Source organism: Argiope bruennichi, chromosome 10 (genome assembly GCF_947563725.1).
Source record: "Argiope bruennichi chromosome 10, qqArgBrue1.1, whole genome shotgun sequence".
Classification (NCBI taxonomy): Eukaryota; Metazoa; Arthropoda; class Arachnida; order Araneae; family Araneidae; genus Argiope; species Argiope bruennichi.
Genome location: NC_079160.1, coordinates 94,061,260 through 94,078,030, shown reverse-complemented (window position 1 = coordinate 94,078,030; position 16,771 = coordinate 94,061,260). Strand labels below are relative to the sequence as shown.

General features: G+C 28.3%; 1 protein-coding gene across 2 annotated transcripts; it reads right to left on the bottom strand.

The window, feature by feature from the left end:
* Nucleotides 1-1,127: 1,127 nt before the first annotated feature.
* LOC129989039 (sperm-specific protein PHI-2B/PHI-3-like) lies at nucleotides 1,128-6,691 on the bottom strand. 2 transcript variants are annotated; one of them, XM_056097350.1, is made up of 3 exons: nucleotides 6,425-6,691; nucleotides 2,255-2,305; nucleotides 1,128-1,687 (listed from the first exon to the last, which is right to left on the bottom strand). In XM_056097350.1, exons 1-3 carry the CDS (start codon nucleotides 6,552-6,554, stop codon nucleotides 1,266-1,268), a joined length of 603 nt encoding a protein of 200 aa, XP_055953325.1. In that variant the 5' UTR covers nucleotides 6,555-6,691; the 3' UTR covers nucleotides 1,128-1,265. The 2 variants fall into 2 exon arrangements, with proteins under 2 accessions (XP_055953325.1, XP_055953326.1); XM_056097351.1 differs by lacking the exon at nucleotides 2,255-2,305.
* Nucleotides 6,692-16,771: the final 10,080 nt, after the last annotated feature.

The following is a 16,771-nucleotide window of genomic DNA, read 5'->3' as shown; positions in this document are numbered from 1 at the left end:
GGTGGCAGTCATTTTTACCCAGGGTTGCAATTGTTTGGTGCTTCATTGGGAGATGTCAGAGTGTGGTTACAGATTCTTTTTTATATCTTTTACTTCTACGACTAAATTTTTAAATATAATTTGTGAATTGTGCTATAATTTGTGCTATAATTGTGATATAATTTGTGAAGTATGCTATAATTTAACATTCAGTTAAAGTTTTTAATTAAAATGCTAACAAGAATTTTAAAAAAAATGCTAATTGCACATCCCCACTTATATTTGGGGCATATTTAGTATCTATAAGTCGAAAGGTCTGGCCTGCAGAGCGCAAGCACACAAAAACACGAATATGCATAATTCGACTTTATTATTAATTGAGATAGAGATTGTAAGAAATAGAGACAAAACAAACGGCAAAATAGCAATTCTGAATATGAATTTTTAATAAGGGCAACAGATAATATTAGTTTATAAAAGCGCCTAATTATTAATAAATGAAAAAGAAGGAAGAAAAATTCTCAAAATCTCTGAGTAAAAAAAAAAAAAACTCAAAATCATGCGATGAAAATAATACAGTTAAATATTTATTTTCTTTCATATTTATATTCATTAAAATTCATTCATCATATAAATATTCATTATCATTATTAACGTTACATTTTAACAAATTATTAAGTATTTTTTTTTATTATTATTATGGTTACTTCTTTTAAAATCTTCATAATCTCTGCTACTTTTATTTAATAACAGATTTAATTTTCGAAACTTATATGAAAAGGGTTTGATTAACCGAATTATGAGCCGCGGTGGCCTGGTGGTAAGGTCTTGGCTTCGGAACCGAAGGATTCCATCTTCGTGATCCGATTCCACCGAAGAACCGTCGTGTAAGGGGGTCTGTTGCACGTTAAAACCGTCATGACCAAACGTCCTCCCGCTGGTGTGGTGTAGAGAGGGGGGGGGGGGTGCTAGCTCACGTGCCGTCCTCGTCATCTGACTGCGGTTCAAAATTACGAGGTCCGTCCCAAAATAGCCCTAGTGTTGCTTCAAACGGAATGTTCATACAACCAAACCAAATTAGCCGAATTATAAAAACGCTGCGATAAAACACTCGATTTTATTTATTGGACACTTACATATTTCAAATATTTTATTGAAATAATTACATGTAAATAAAAATACAATCAAATTAATAAGACACTAAACTTGGTTATTATACATAAAAAAATCATAAAATATTTAAAGGCAAATCTATATTATTTTACGTTACACTCAATATAAAATTATCATTTGTGATTTTCAAATGAAGTAGGCGTTGGTAAAAATTTAAAATCCAATTTTGTAACTGTCTCAGACAATTCCCACGATTCTTTCAAGGAACTTTTGCAAAGATGTTTTTGAGATAGCATCTTATCCGTTGCATTTGAAACAGATATTTTTCGTTTGATTCCGTTGGCACGTGGTTTCTGAACCAGGAGGCCATCTTTGGTCATAGTGAGAGGAAGTATTTTGCGAGTAAAAACGGACTTCTCGTATTTTGAAGCTTTCTTCTTTCTATTTTTCTTTGAAGACAAACTGAACGATCCCGCAGTTCCCAGGGCTTTTCTGGAACCAACTGCTCTGATGAACATTCCATCTTTTAAGCCTTTTAGAATAGCTTTTTTGACGTTGAGTTTTAATTTCTGGGGATCCAGGATGGAATAATTGCCTGAAAAATAGGGTTTTTTTTTTAAATCTCTAAGAGACATTAAATTATTGAAGTTTTATTCAATACATTTGTTACCAAATGCATCGTCAATTTAAATCTCGTGATGCCGATTAATCCATTCCGTTCTTTACTTTCTAATATTTTTTTAGTTTAGACAAAGAAACTATTGAAATCGTCAAATATTTCGGTATTTCAAGTTTTATGAATCTTCATATTTTCCTGAGACAGAAATAAAAAAACGTTAAGAGTTTTATGAGTCTTTTTATTTTATATTTTTGTTTATATTTTTTATTTTATATTTTCAGCTCGTGAATGAAAAAGTAATATTGCGTAAATTTTGATTTAAAATAAACTGATTTCGTGAAAAAAAGTTATACTATTTTTTTTTTGTCTATGTATTTTGTTATATAATACAGTTTTAAATTTTTTAAATGCAATATTAATTTATAAATCAATACAAATACCCCCCCCCCATTTAATCATTATTACCAAAATTCTATTAAATCATTATTTTTCTATCATTCATTTCTAAAGTCACCAACTGAATTAGCTCAAAAGCATACATACTCAGTATCCAATTCACTATCGCTGTAACAGATGCATTTTTACCATCATTCTCTAAAAGAAAAGTGAAAAGAATGTATGTACTTTATATAACAATAATCTTTATAAAAAAATGATCAATTGTCTTAAAATTGGAAATATATAATTTATCGAAATTTCTCAATAATGAAAATAGGAGCTATAATAACAACAGAGTTGGTAATGAACAGATAACTCATCATTCTGAATGAAATTCTTATGAATTTGTAATGAAGTTTTTCTGTTTAGTTAAGCTTATTCTAAGAGATGACAGATAATCTTAATGAATGCTGAATACTTCTCCGATACAATGACATCCTACCGATCAACATGATGAAGGAAACTGTTCTAGAAAATGCAAGATTCATACCTGTATCTCGAGCTGATCCATTGTGACGTCATACCTTGTCGAGACGGAGGACCACAGGGAGTTTCGTTCTCTCTCTGGAGTTGTGTTATCGAATCTAGGTCTCTAGTCGCACGCTCGGGGGGGGGGGGGTACTATTACTGCTTTCTAATTAAAGATTTCTTGTTCTGATTGTTTTTCCTCTACATGCACTACGTTTTGCGTAGATCTCTGTTTTCATCACCTATGCTTTGTGTTTTCGGATTGAATAAAGCGTTGTTTTTCATTCAGTTTATTGGATTCCATTCACTAACAATCACAAGGCGATTTTCCATAATAATATGCAAACACACAATAACGAAAGATAGACGATTTCAAAACATTTTAATTTTAAATAAGACTGTATTCTTTAATCGGGATCCAGAAATTGGAACATCCTATTTATTCGCCGATATTATAAACAAGGCAGTTACAATAACATCTGGGGCAACTGAAGTTATTATTATTGTTTATGTTGTTATTTTTAACCTCCATTTTCTTAAAATTCATGATGGAGATATACCTTAATTGCATCCATTCGAATGAGTGTAGGTACAACTTTGCAAATCAGAATGGCGCCAGTTTCAGGTGGTAAACAAATCCTGAAGCTTGAATCCTAAACTAGCCTTGTCAAATATAATGGGCATTTAATATTTCATTAAATGAAGCTTAGTTCAATATTAGCACAAAATGTCCAAAGATCGTATTACCATATCTCTACGATGTCATACAACATTCAGAACAAATTGTAGTATACATATATTGTATAGCAAATTTTGGATATTGCCATTTTATAATGGATATCCCTTCAATATTATACCTTATCAAAGTGCTCAAGAAAAGTGCATGTATTCCCTTTTCTCAACGTGTTGTGAAAACGTTGCTCTATGTTATAAAAAAAATCCCAAGTTTTACAAATTCATACGGATAAATTTTTACTTCGCCTAGGTTAATGGTTCGCTTGTAGCAAAGAGGATTTTGTGCCGCTGGAACAGTTAGAGATAATTGAACGGCAAAATGCTCTCCAATATCCTCGAAATCGTTAGCTGAAATCGAGAGGAACATCTGCGACATTTGTTTGGCAAAGCTAACGAAGCAGGTGTTTTCGTTGGATGATAATCATGCCATTTCTTTACGAACTCATTTCGAATTCACAAAAGTGCTTATCAAAGTACAGCGAAGTGTGAAAGGAGGCAGAAAGGAATTTGAGTGCCATTTTATGTTATTTCTTAAATATAAAAATGTCGTAGACTTATTCGACAGTCCTATAGAAAATGACTTCCATTCAAGAAAAAGTTTTACTGGGCACTTCTCGCGAATTTCTTTGAAACTGCTCTCATCGCAGCCGCAAATTGGAAAATTTCCAAACTATTTTCCTCTAATCTTTTTTTCCTTCCAATGAATAGGATTTATTAACGTTTTGCAAGTCAGTCACTGTAAGTTACTTTAATGAATCCTTTCCGAGAAATAACATGAGACGAAAGAGGTATGCAATAGAATAACAAAGAACTTCTTGCAAATTGTGAGCAGGTATAAGTGAAAATTCTAGATGGTCGCCAAAAGCAATGCCAATTTAAATTTGCTAGAAGAAAAAAAAACGAATTGCAATTTTCAAAATGTGCAATGTTAGACTATGTAGCAGCCTGTTTTCGGACTTCCATTATTAAAAATCTGTGCTGTTGGATAAGTCAATCTTTTGGAGTGTATTGAACCATTATTGTATTTATAAGAAAGACACTATATTTTAAAAATGTATTTATTTTTATTTATTTAGTTTTTTTTGTATGTGTAAGTACCTCCCATTGATCATGTTTTTAAAAAATTACGTTTCTTCTATGGTTGTTTTAAAGAGTGATCCAATATGATTTAAAATAAAAAATTTTCTAGTCAGTCTAGACAATGAAGTCAGAATTTTCATAATTTATGCAGTATAGCAAAGAATTATTTAATAAAAATTTCTCTAATGGATCATAAAAGTCAAGATTTTTCTGTTTGTTTTTCAAACGGACTTAAAAGCCGTAATAATTTGTTTACTTTCAGTCAATAAGTTTTTTTTTTTTTTTTTTCAGTTTTTACTTTTGGCAGAGAATCATTAATGAATTACTTAATCAATTCACTTAACGTATGTCAACTGACTTAAGCAGTTTAAAGTTGAGAGCACTCAATATGTGTATGATCCTTAACCTCTTCGCACTCAATGGAATCGAATGACTGAATTTTTAATTTTAAATCTGCAATTCAGTGAAAGTATTAAGTAATTGAAAATGCAAAAATCACTTTAAAATGTTTCAATATCTCCGATTCAATTATATTATTATAGGAATCAAAATAATTAATGCCCCAAATAGGTTGTGCCATCTAATTAGGCAGTTAAATAAATTCGTAGGTCAAAAACTAAAGCACAGATATAAGCGACTCTAGCCGTATTGAATTTAATCTATTAAATGCTGTTTCGGAATTCCATAATACGTTATTAAAATATTCATTTGTATTTTGCGTTTTTCTATAAAGGCATACAATTGTTGAGCGGACATTTCTTAAAAAACAAGTCTTATTATGCCTAATATAAGTTATGGGTTCTTTTCATCTTATCCCTATAAACCACAACTTATTCCTATTTGGACCATGCATCGACATTTTTGAGACACAATACAGCAGTGAAGAAACATTGCAATAATCGCACTTCCTATATCTTGTCAGTTATGTTTGTTACTACAAATTATAATTTCTTTGCAAGTTATCGATATATCGGATTTTCTTTGCCATTTAGGCCTTTTGTGCATTATTATTTTTTTAAGTTTATGAAGGAAAACTCCAAACCCTTTGCTACAGATAACCCAAAATATATACCAATTTTTTTCAAAAATTTCACCATTAATTTTCTTTAATATATGCAAAAAAAGCAGAAAAATGGCAAAATATAACAATTTTGAGGCCAATTTCCATATTGAAATGCTATTTCTGGGTTATTGCTTTTTTCAGGCAAAGTATGCTATAATCGCTGTATTTTTTTTTTTTTTTAATTCACTTAGAAAAACTAAATCGGGTTTGAAAAAAAGGTCTAACTTTTTTCTCTCCCTCGCCCTTGTGATCCGAAATACATATTCTTAAGTAATCGGATAAATTACAGAGAGTGAGACTCAATATTAAGGCATGGTATATTAATTACAAGACATTAATTGAATACAAAGATATTAATGCCCCTATTAGCACACGATATTGTACGATTTCTCCATAACGTTGCCCGATATTCTAAATACCGGCAGATATCGTGAAGATATGTTGTTGAGCATTTTATACTAATAAAGGCTACTAAAAGATGTTCTTTGGATTAAAAGTATATAAAATAATTTATATACAAATCATTTTCAATAATTGTAAATTCCATTTCATGAAAATAAAATCGAATTAAAATGTAACACTTTTTTTTTTTGTCTATTTGAAAAATAAGAATATGAAAATATATTGTCTATACGAAGGATTAGGAAAATAATAAGAGGGAAGAAGGACCATTTCTTTAGATAAATAATCTTAATTTTTAGACGAGGCGAATTCACAATTTTGTATTTATAGGCATGTCAAAACTTTTTAAATATCACCCCCGAAATGTATACACAAAGAGTATTTTAAAAATAAATCACAATATCTGAAAACTTTTGAATATTCTCCCTTTTATTCTCAGAAACCGGAGGCAAATTCAAAAGAACGGATACTAATGAGAATCTCTATTTTTAAATCTTCGAAATATAAGCTAATAAAAAGACACTCACCAATTATTGATATCGCTTTCTCCACTTTCTTGAAAGTAGGTTCATTTTTCGATGAAACGAATGCTAAAATTCGATTCCTTACGTCTGCTTCAAAATCTGGATCGACTTTGATATCTAATGTTGAATCCATTTACGCTCTGAGTTCAAGCTCGGATTTTAAAATTCCAACAAGAAGCAATCCCTGTATGTATAGAATTTACAGTGGAACAGTAATAGTTAATGTTCCGAGATATCACATGATTTTATGATCCTATTCTTATTTGACCACTCTAGTGTTTGAACAAATAAGTAGAGTGGCTTTCATAGGATCGAAAATGAATCCATAAAGAAATGATTTGTAAAAATTTTGCCAGAAATCTGTAATATTTGAATGTTATGTATAGTAAATATTTTTAAAATAATGATTTTTTTTTCTTTGTGAATTTTGTATTACTTAAAATATTGAACTCAAATGATTCTTAAATATCTTATCTCAATATTAACCGAATCTTGTTCTCGTAATTTTTATTCACTGTTAATCAGTCTCACCATGCCAAGAAATGTCGTTTTCCATACCGTGTGACTGCACAGCATTTTGATGATACCTTGAGTACCTATACCCAGGTAGCACAGCATGTTGCACGATATTGTACTATATTATGATATATTAGTCTATATGAAACGATATTATATAATATGGCTAATATCATTTAATATTACTGAAGCTGTTTCAATTACTTACTGAAGCTGTTTCAATAATATTAGAATGCAGATTACCCATTCTAGCAGACGATTCCCACGTCAAAACCATATTGTACGATTACTGCTAATAAGAAGGGTGACTGATGAAAGATTATAGAACTATGCCAGAGCAGTTTATGGGAATGCTTTAAATACTCCTGAAGTTCTGAAAGGGAAGAGAATGTTTAGAATCAAAACACAGCAGGAACAGAATCTACTATCTCGCTCCTTCTGTTAATAAGCACTTCCATAATTCTTTCACTGGATTCGAATCACTTTTCTATAACAGGTGAAGTTGGTGAACTTATTCGCTTAAATACCAGCACAATACTAAGCTCAAATGTAATTAATTGCACTAATTTAATACATTATCTTAATCCTTTCTAGGGCCGTGGGAAGTATGCTTCCCAATAAATTTATTAATCCTTGTATGAAATTATGTAGGTTGGCATAAGTTCTGACAATTTTTTTTAGTAAGTCAGAAACTTAGAGGATTTAGTTCTTTATCTCAGACAAAATGATGTGTCTTGATTTGTTACTTTATTAATTAACCAAATTAATTAATTAATCAAATTAAATTTATGTAATAAGCTAAATGAATCCCTTTCCTTATTCTAATTTCAAGCCTAAAAATATTTCAACATAATATGACTAGAAAAAAATAGCCCTTTAAAGGGTTAAAATAAAACCGATTATCGTTGAATCTTCTTCGATTCACTCAAAACAATGTGTAGTGACACTTTTCTGGGTAAAGAAAAATTCAAGTGCTCTTTCTTCAATAATTATTTAGATGTTCAGTCAAATATAAACAAATTTTATATTAAAAAATGATGAAACATTTATAATTAACAATAAAAAATGTAAATTGACGATTTTATTTTCAATAACTTTTATGAACTCATTTTTAACAACTCATTACCATGCTTATTAACACATTACAACTAAGTTAAATATGAAAGGCACTATAATATTTGCAAATAGAAAATTCCTTTCGTAATTTTGAAATAATGCATCGATGTCTGACTTCAAGTGGTCAGTTTTGTGATGATTTTAGGTGCAAATTTAATAGTAAAATGTGCTCACATCGTCAACAATTGTGGCTGGCGAGACTTAATGTATCTACCAAATATTCTTAAAACTGCAATCTCAAAGAACCAAAGGTAAAATCGGACTAGTTTATCACCAATCGTGGCTGGCATAATCAAAATTTCAGCCAGATGCCCCATAACCATGTCTCAAGCAACCTAATGGAACTAAATCACACGATGTAAGAGTAACATGACAAATTCAATATCCGAAGTCATTTTACATTTAATTGCTGTCAATACACTTAACTGGTATTGCATGTTCTTTAACATCACGTACGGTGAACAAAGGATACCAAAATGAAATTTGCGATTACCACCACGAGTGAACAGATCGAGTCCATTCAATACAGTGATACGCTAATCGTGTCACACCATTAATGAACTGGATATGCATATTGAAATATGTCATTCATAAATTAAAATTGCATCAATCCATTGCCATTTTCACTCAGAAAAATAGTACACAAAACTCTTACACATTTACAATTTTCATTTTCGCACAATATTTTTTTTACGTGTTAGGTGGTAACATTTAATTTTCGAAGTAAAATATTTTCAAATCATAAAACTTTATACAGATAAAAATGAAAAAAAAAAAAAATGATTATCGACTCATGCATGTTCACTGAGATATACATGCATAAAAATAGTTCTCTCTTTAAAAAAAGAATTTTAGATACAAATTTTTTTGAAACATTTTATTATACATTTTCTTCCATTAAGAAACGAACAATTTGACTGACAAAACACCACACAAATATTTGCATTCATTCTAAAACCTTGAATTGAAGACAAATTTAAAAATATATTATAATGAAACTGAATTATTAATAAAAATCTCATTTTTTTCCAAACCATTTTATACTAAATTTTATAAGATCATGAAAAAACATATCACACATGGTGAAGATAAGTCCTTTATCAATAGAATTCACATTAAATGGAACTCAATAAAAAACAAACTTGTGTCATGTCACACTTTTTCCGATTCATTTCAAGAATAGTTCATATGCAAGTACAATAATAATCAAACTTACATTTGTATGCAAAAAGTACTGAAACTTTAAAAAATATTTTCCAAATGTAATTAAATTAGGCTATTTTCTGTTAAAAAACAGAACATCAAGAAGTATATATTATTGACAAATCACAGCAACAACGAATAATATATCTAGTCTAGTTAAATTGAACCACGGGAGAATTCACAGTAAATGGATATCAATAGTAAACAACCTTGTGTTATGTCATACTTTTTCTGATTCATTTCAAGAATAGTTCATATGCAAGTACAATAATAATCAAACTTCCATTTGTATGCAAAAAGTACTGAAACTTTAAAAAATATTTTCCAAATGTAATTAAATTAGGCCATTTTCTGTTAAAACACAGAACATCAAGAAGTACATATTATTTACAAATCACAGCAATAATGCACAACAATATATCTAGTCCAGTTGAATTGAATCACAGGGGAGAATTCACAGTAAATGGATATCAATAATAAACAATCTTCATTTTCTGATTCATTTCAAGAATAGTTCATATGCAAGTACAACAATAATCAAACTTCCATTTGTATGCAAAAAGTACTGAAACTTTAAAAAATATTTTCCAAATGTAATTAAACTAGGCCATTTTCCATTAAAAAACAGAACATCAAGAAGTACATATTATTTACAAATCACAGCAATAATGCACAACAATATATCTAGTCTAGTTAAACTGAATCACAGGGGAGAATGCACAGTAAATGGATATCAATAATAAACAAACTTGTGTTATGTCATACTTTCTCTGATTCATTTCCAGAATAGTTCGTATGTAAGTACAATAATGATCAAACTTCCATTTGTATGCAGAAAGTGCTGAAACTTTAAAAAAATATTTTCCAAATGTAATTAAATTAAGCAAGTTTCTATTAAAAAAACGAGCATCAAGAAGTATATATTATTTACCATTTATATGCATATTACATAATTAATACATGGCACATAATTTAAAAATATCTATAAAGGTTCACAATTTAAAATATTTTCAAACATAAATAGAAATCAAGATTTCAAATAAACATTGCACACATTTGCCTTAAATTAAAAAAAAAAAAAAAATGTTCAGACATAAGCAACCTATTTATTCTTTAATGAAATATACTCTTTTCATTATAATACATTTATATTACCATTTTTTTATGCTTTACATTATATATAACAATGATGAAGTATATATTTAATGAAAATGAACTATTTTGTCAATTACAAAATTCAATAAACATCAAGAACTATGTATTATTTATAATTTATATAGGGTAAAATTATATTTTAGAATATAAATATATCATAGAAGTATAATATATAAGTACACAGTACTATAGTATAGAATTTTAAAAAACAAACATCTATAAATGATATATAATATTTAAAGTTATTAAACAGTTGAAAAAGCAGCATTTTTTTTTTAATCATTTTTCTTCTTGAATGGTAATTTTTTTTAACATCATAATCTTTCAAATATATATAACACTTTCCAGATTTTTTTTTTTTTTTTTTTTCCTTCTTTTCTCTCCCTCCCTAATTTTTGGAAATGACTGAATATGATCAGTAAATCGAGGATCAAAAGAAAGCTTGAATTTAAATACTAATATCCAGATTATTAGAAAAATTTGCACCATTCATCTTCAAAAAAAAAAAAAAAAGATTTAAGATTAACAGAATTGCGCATTCTTGGAAGATGCTGTATTTTTCAGAAATTAAAGTTAATAAAATTGGAATGCAATGCATTATATTGATAAACCTAGTCTAATATACTTGAATACAATCTTAATATAAACAAAAACATCTGATACTTGAAGATATATTGATATATTAACTGAAAAACAACCGATATAAAATTTTCAAACCCTATAAATGAAATTCTATAAATTAAAAAAGAAAAATTAATGAAAGCCTATTTTACTAAGTCATATGCATTAAATACCATAATATGACCATTACAACTTACCGAGAATAATCCATTTGAGTTCTCGCCTAAAGATTTCTAAACATAAAAGGAATTATAAATATGTTTATAATGTCGGTAATATACTTCATTTTAGTAGATAAAACTTGATAATAAATTGAACATGTAAAATATCTGAAGAATCAATTGCAGATTAGTGAAAATATATCATGTCTCAAGAAAGTCTGATTACACAAATTGCTAAAAATTTATGCATTAGCATCATGTAAAAATACATAGAACTTATGCTTATTACATTTCATATAATTGTTAGTTTATTTGTTGAAATGTTCTCAGTCGATTTACTTCTTACTTGAGAAGATAATAATTAAATTCCAATTTAACTATTTATAAACAATTATTTTTTAATTATTTAAATGATTATTAAATGATTTTAAAAATTAGCATTATCTTCATTTAATAATCTTGGACATTTCATGCTACATCATTTCAACTATATCATTTTTAGGCAAATTCAAAACAAAACTTGCAGTCAATTAATTTCAATTGCAACAAAAGTTACAATTGAAAGTAATTTAAATAATTGATTTGAATATACACAAATTTTGATAAAAATGGCACCAAGCCAAAATACACAGCAAATGCATTAAAACTCAAGAATTTATAGAAGTGCATTTTTATTCTCAAATTTATGATATATTTTGGGTCTAAGTGATCACCACACTAAAAGAAAAATGGTTATTTTCCAAAGCCTGGAAAGAACAATTATTGTACAGATAAAAAGAATTCTCTTCTGAAAAGTACTTTTTGAATTTACCATAATTTTTTTAAACAAAAGAAAACAACAAAATGTTTTTAAAAGACATGATAATTTAATGCAGTACTTTCACTGGTACTTGTTAATTTTGCAGATTTACAAGCAATTTTCAGATTACATATAGATCAACAGGCCTCCCTACACATAATGCAACAATCACGTTGACATATCTTGGTTGCTTGGTAATAAAACAAAGACGTTAGAAAAATAAACAAGCACCCCTTTATCGTAATTAATAAAAACATTATTACAATTAATATAATGAAACCAATGCATTCTTATAATATAGTTTAATTTTGCACTACTGATTATAATATTTTAAGAATTTTTACTTATGATGAAAATATTAAATATACAAAATGCCATTTTACACTAATAGCAAGACTGTAATCACAAAAGTGTAATCTTAATAAATGTTAATTCGCTATATAATAATTTTAAAAATTATTTTTTGAATAAAATAATTATCAACAATTGTATTCAAAAAAAAATTTTTTTTAAATCAAATTGCAAATTTTAATTCTGATACTTAATATGATAATATTAAATCCGTTTCATATTTTGTATTCTGCAAAAATAAAAAGGTACAAACAGAATTTCAACTACAAAATACACAATATTGATGAATAAAGTTTAATTTTTTTTTTATAAAATAGCTAAATTAAAGGTGTTGAAATGCTCAGTGGATTATTTGTGAAGAAAAATATGAGCATTCATAACTATTTTTTATTTATTTTAAAACTGAGCAAACCTCTGCTTCATAATTAACAGTTTTAATCAATAAACCAGAACAAATATTGACAATGTACTACAAAAGGATAAACTATTTAACATGTAAACACTTTTCAGAGAAAATTATAAAAACTATTACAAAAACATTAAAAAAATTCACTTGCATCAAAAGTATAAAAACATCTTGATAATTGGGAAATATATACTTCAGTCATTGAAAGTTCCAATGGAATAAAATATGAATAATCATATTCATTTTTCTTCTTTTCCAAGAAGTCATGTTGTAAAAGATATAATTTACTTTGGCACATTTAAAAGGACTTATTTATTGGTGCAGATGCAAGAGATTTTATTTGTCATTCATTGACATCTCTTTAAATGGTCTATGCACACTCCTAATCAAGGAGTTAGTTAGCTATAAAATGGAAACAATACACAAAATTGAACAATGTAAAATCAAATATGAGGAAAATAACACATTGTTACTTTATCTGCAATTCAGCCATTCATAAAAAAAGTATTTTAAAAAATGTCAAGTTTCAAACATCTCAGCATTTAATAGCATCATCAAATGCAAAAGGCTTAACACAAGACGCAAAAATTGCATCAACACGGTACATTTCTTTTAAGTAAATGAACCAATAGCCTCCAATTTTTTTTACCAGACAAGTTTCAAGGTCATATGGTTGTATGTCAGCCTTTTCTTTCATGGCATTTTTCTCTCTCCTCAAAGCAAACTGAACAGCATAATCCACATTATATGAAGGAGCATCATTTTTCTTCCCAAGAACAATATGACAAGCTCTTCCTTTAGCAAAGTGAGATATATTTTCTAATGGTTTATGAACTACCTCACCAGTATTAATCAAAGTCTGATTACTCTTACTAGAAATAAGCTGGACTTCAATATCTTCAAGCTCTCTCTTAGATTCTTCTAAAAGTTGGGATGGGCACAGAAGCTTGAGACTTTTAGTAACATCTTCATCAAGCTCATCATCCATTTCCCAAAAGTCTTTCTGCTGATGAGTCAATTTCACCCTAGCCGCTATCATATTCTTTGAAATAACAAAACCTACTATCAATAATTTTGACATTTTACCATATGCATTTACAACAGCTTCTTTCTTGAAATATTCATTCATAGCTTTCATAGCATTTCCAAATACTTTCACTGCACAGTATGCTAAATCTTGTCTTTTATCAATCAAGTCATAATATTGTCTTACCGCATCTATGGGTGATAATTCCTCTCCATCAGGATCTTGATTGGGAATATTTCTACAAATAATATTGTTAAATTCTGGAATACCTTCTATGCAATCTTGGATATACAAGCTGGCTAAATGTCTTAGTTCATGGGAGTCAAAATCATGTAGATACCATGCACAAAATAAATGTTGAAACATATTTACAGGCTGAATGATTGTTGACGCTTCTGTACGAAATGAATCTGCTAAACTACCCTCAGGCCAAGTATTATTAGAAGTTTTCATGACTATCGGAGGTATAACTAGTATGACATACTGCATTTTGTATGCTAAAGCAACATAATATCGATTTTGATGTATATTAGACATTGTAGAATCAATTACCAGTAAATTATGGCCTTCCTCCAAAGCTCTTCTTGCAGTTTCTTGAAAATAGTCATAGAAAGCTTCAGCATTTTCGGGTGAACATAAATCATTAAATCGATCCCTAAATGTTTCATCCGTGATAACACATGATGCATATTTAAAAACTTTCTTAACAGTTTCAAACTCATATGCACGCTCGTCAGAATATGGACCTTGAGCAATTACCATAACTTTTGCAAACTTAACATACATTTCAGTTTTTTTGTCTTTATTCATCTTTAAGGGAAAATAATTTACTAAAATTTTATCCCTGACATTGGATATTGACGATTCTCCCAGTTCCTCAGCAATATCATCAATGTTAGACGCCATTATAAATATTAAATGTTATTATAATTAAAAAAAGCTTAAAGAAAATATTTATAATTTTGAATTATTTTGTGAAGTACAATCGCTTTTACCACAATGTCTGCCGTTCACGCCTCCAAGAAAATGGAATTCCTCACAGATAATAAAAGCACCAATAAACCTACATCTGCTAATATATAGTTTAGGTTTCGAATTCTCGAAGTTGCAGTTGCAGTTAGGGAATGTTTTTACTGGCTTACTTAAGAAATAAATAGGCTTTGTTAGTGATTATTCAAACAATAACTTTTAAATAAATTGGAGCTTTTAAAAAAATTCACTGTTCGACAAGCTTTTCTGTTGAATGTCAAAATAAAACATATCCGATTATATTGGAGGGTCCAATTTTCGATTTCTTTTTCTCTCAGATAGCAAAAGATTTTCTTTTTTTGCTAATAATATTCATTAATTAAGCTCGTAAATTTATTTTTAGATATATATTAGATGTAAATTGAATTAAATAAATTAGTTTAAGGCCTTAAAGAAATTAGAGATTAAATAAATTAGATTAACTAAATTAAATTAAATAAATTAGATATTAAATTAGACTAACTAAATTAGATGTTACATTAGATTAAATAAATTAGATATTAAATTAGACTAACTAAATTAGATGTTACATTAGATTAAATAAATTAGATATCAAATTAGATTTTACTAAACACGTTTTATAGGTTTTTACGAAAGAGGTTCCCGGTAGGAAAAGTATCCAGACCGGTGACGAAGTTGTCCGTGTCAATCATCCTGGAGGAGGCGTGGCTATGCTTGAGGGTTCGTGTAATAAGTAAAAATGACGAAGTTGTCCTCTTTTCAGCGCATGCGTAAGGATTGAGGGTTTGTATATATCTTTATAAAAAGTAAAAGAAGGTCACTTCTTAAGTAGACAAGACTTATTTTAACTAAAAAAAAAAAAAAAATCCCGGAGAGCGAGATGAAGGCAACAATAGTTAAGCCAAATGGATGAGTGATATTATTGTGAATTTAAGGAGGACTTTTTTTTTCTTTTAAAAAAGAATAATTGGAAAGTCAGAATAAAATTGAAATTTTACACGTCGGGCAGAAGATTTCGATGATTTAACTCGAGATAAAAATTTTGATACTCAGTTTTTTCCAATTTAATTTATAATCATGTGATAAATTCAAACAATAAAATAACTCATAATCAATTAATTTTAACTATTTAATGAAACTAAAAATAAATTCCTTAAATGTATAATTTCTTTAAAAAATTATGAATAACACATGCAAAAAAAAAAAAGGGCATAAATCGTCAAAGAAACAATTGAATGTCGACTTTTAATCAAAAATATCTAATATTTTTAACATCTACTTTGATAAAACTTTATATATTAAATTATTTATAGACAAGAAACAAAGTTTTTAAAACTAAAAATTTTAGCAAACTCCATTAATTTAGAACAACATCTTTCGATGATAATAAATTAATATTTTTGATTATACTAATAATTATATGTATTATTTCAATTCTTGTTTTGTAACTGACTCTTTAAAAAGAAACATCAAACATTTTCATTTATTAATTACTGATTGTTACAATATTTGTTTAAAATTCCGCTGAAAATGAAGGTAAACATATGAAAGTGTAGCCTGCGAGATATTTTAAAATTGTCCAAATAAATAAATACTTCAAGATATTCTATTTTCCCAATAATTTTTAAAAGCCAAGATTTTACTTCCGAAATATAAAAAATGTATTTCGGAATTACCCCAAAATTAGGACATTTACATTTATGACTTTTTTGAGGAGGCGGGGGGGGGGGTATTTACTAAGGAAAACATTACAATGTCTTTCATATAATCAGGTAAAAAGTAATTTTAAAGTAAAGGTAAAAGTATGGAAAGTTTGCAATACAATCTGAGTACTGGACTTAAGAATACTTTTAAACTATATAAATAAAAAACATTCTTTTAAATTAAATCTTATTTTGAAATTAAATAAGCCAGCTGGAGTGATCTTCCCAAAACTTCATCGTTATGCTTTAATAAGGGCGTTATTCCTTTCCCTATTCCCACATAAAATGGCGGATCTTGGACA

Bases quoted from the DNA above. Each gene is read 5' to 3' on its own strand.
- LOC129989039 (XM_056097350.1), bottom strand. From the start codon at position 6,554: ATGGATTCAACATTAGATATCAAAGTCGATCCAGATTTTGAAGCAGAC. The intron at 2,306-6,424 runs GTGAGTGTCTTT...CTTTTCTTTTAG, and splicing joins GAAAGCGATATCAATAATTG to AGAATGATGGTAAAAATGCA. The intron at 1,688-2,254 runs GTATGTATGCTT...CCTATTTTTCAG, and splicing joins GATAGTGAATTGGATACTGA to GCAATTATTCCATCCTGGAT.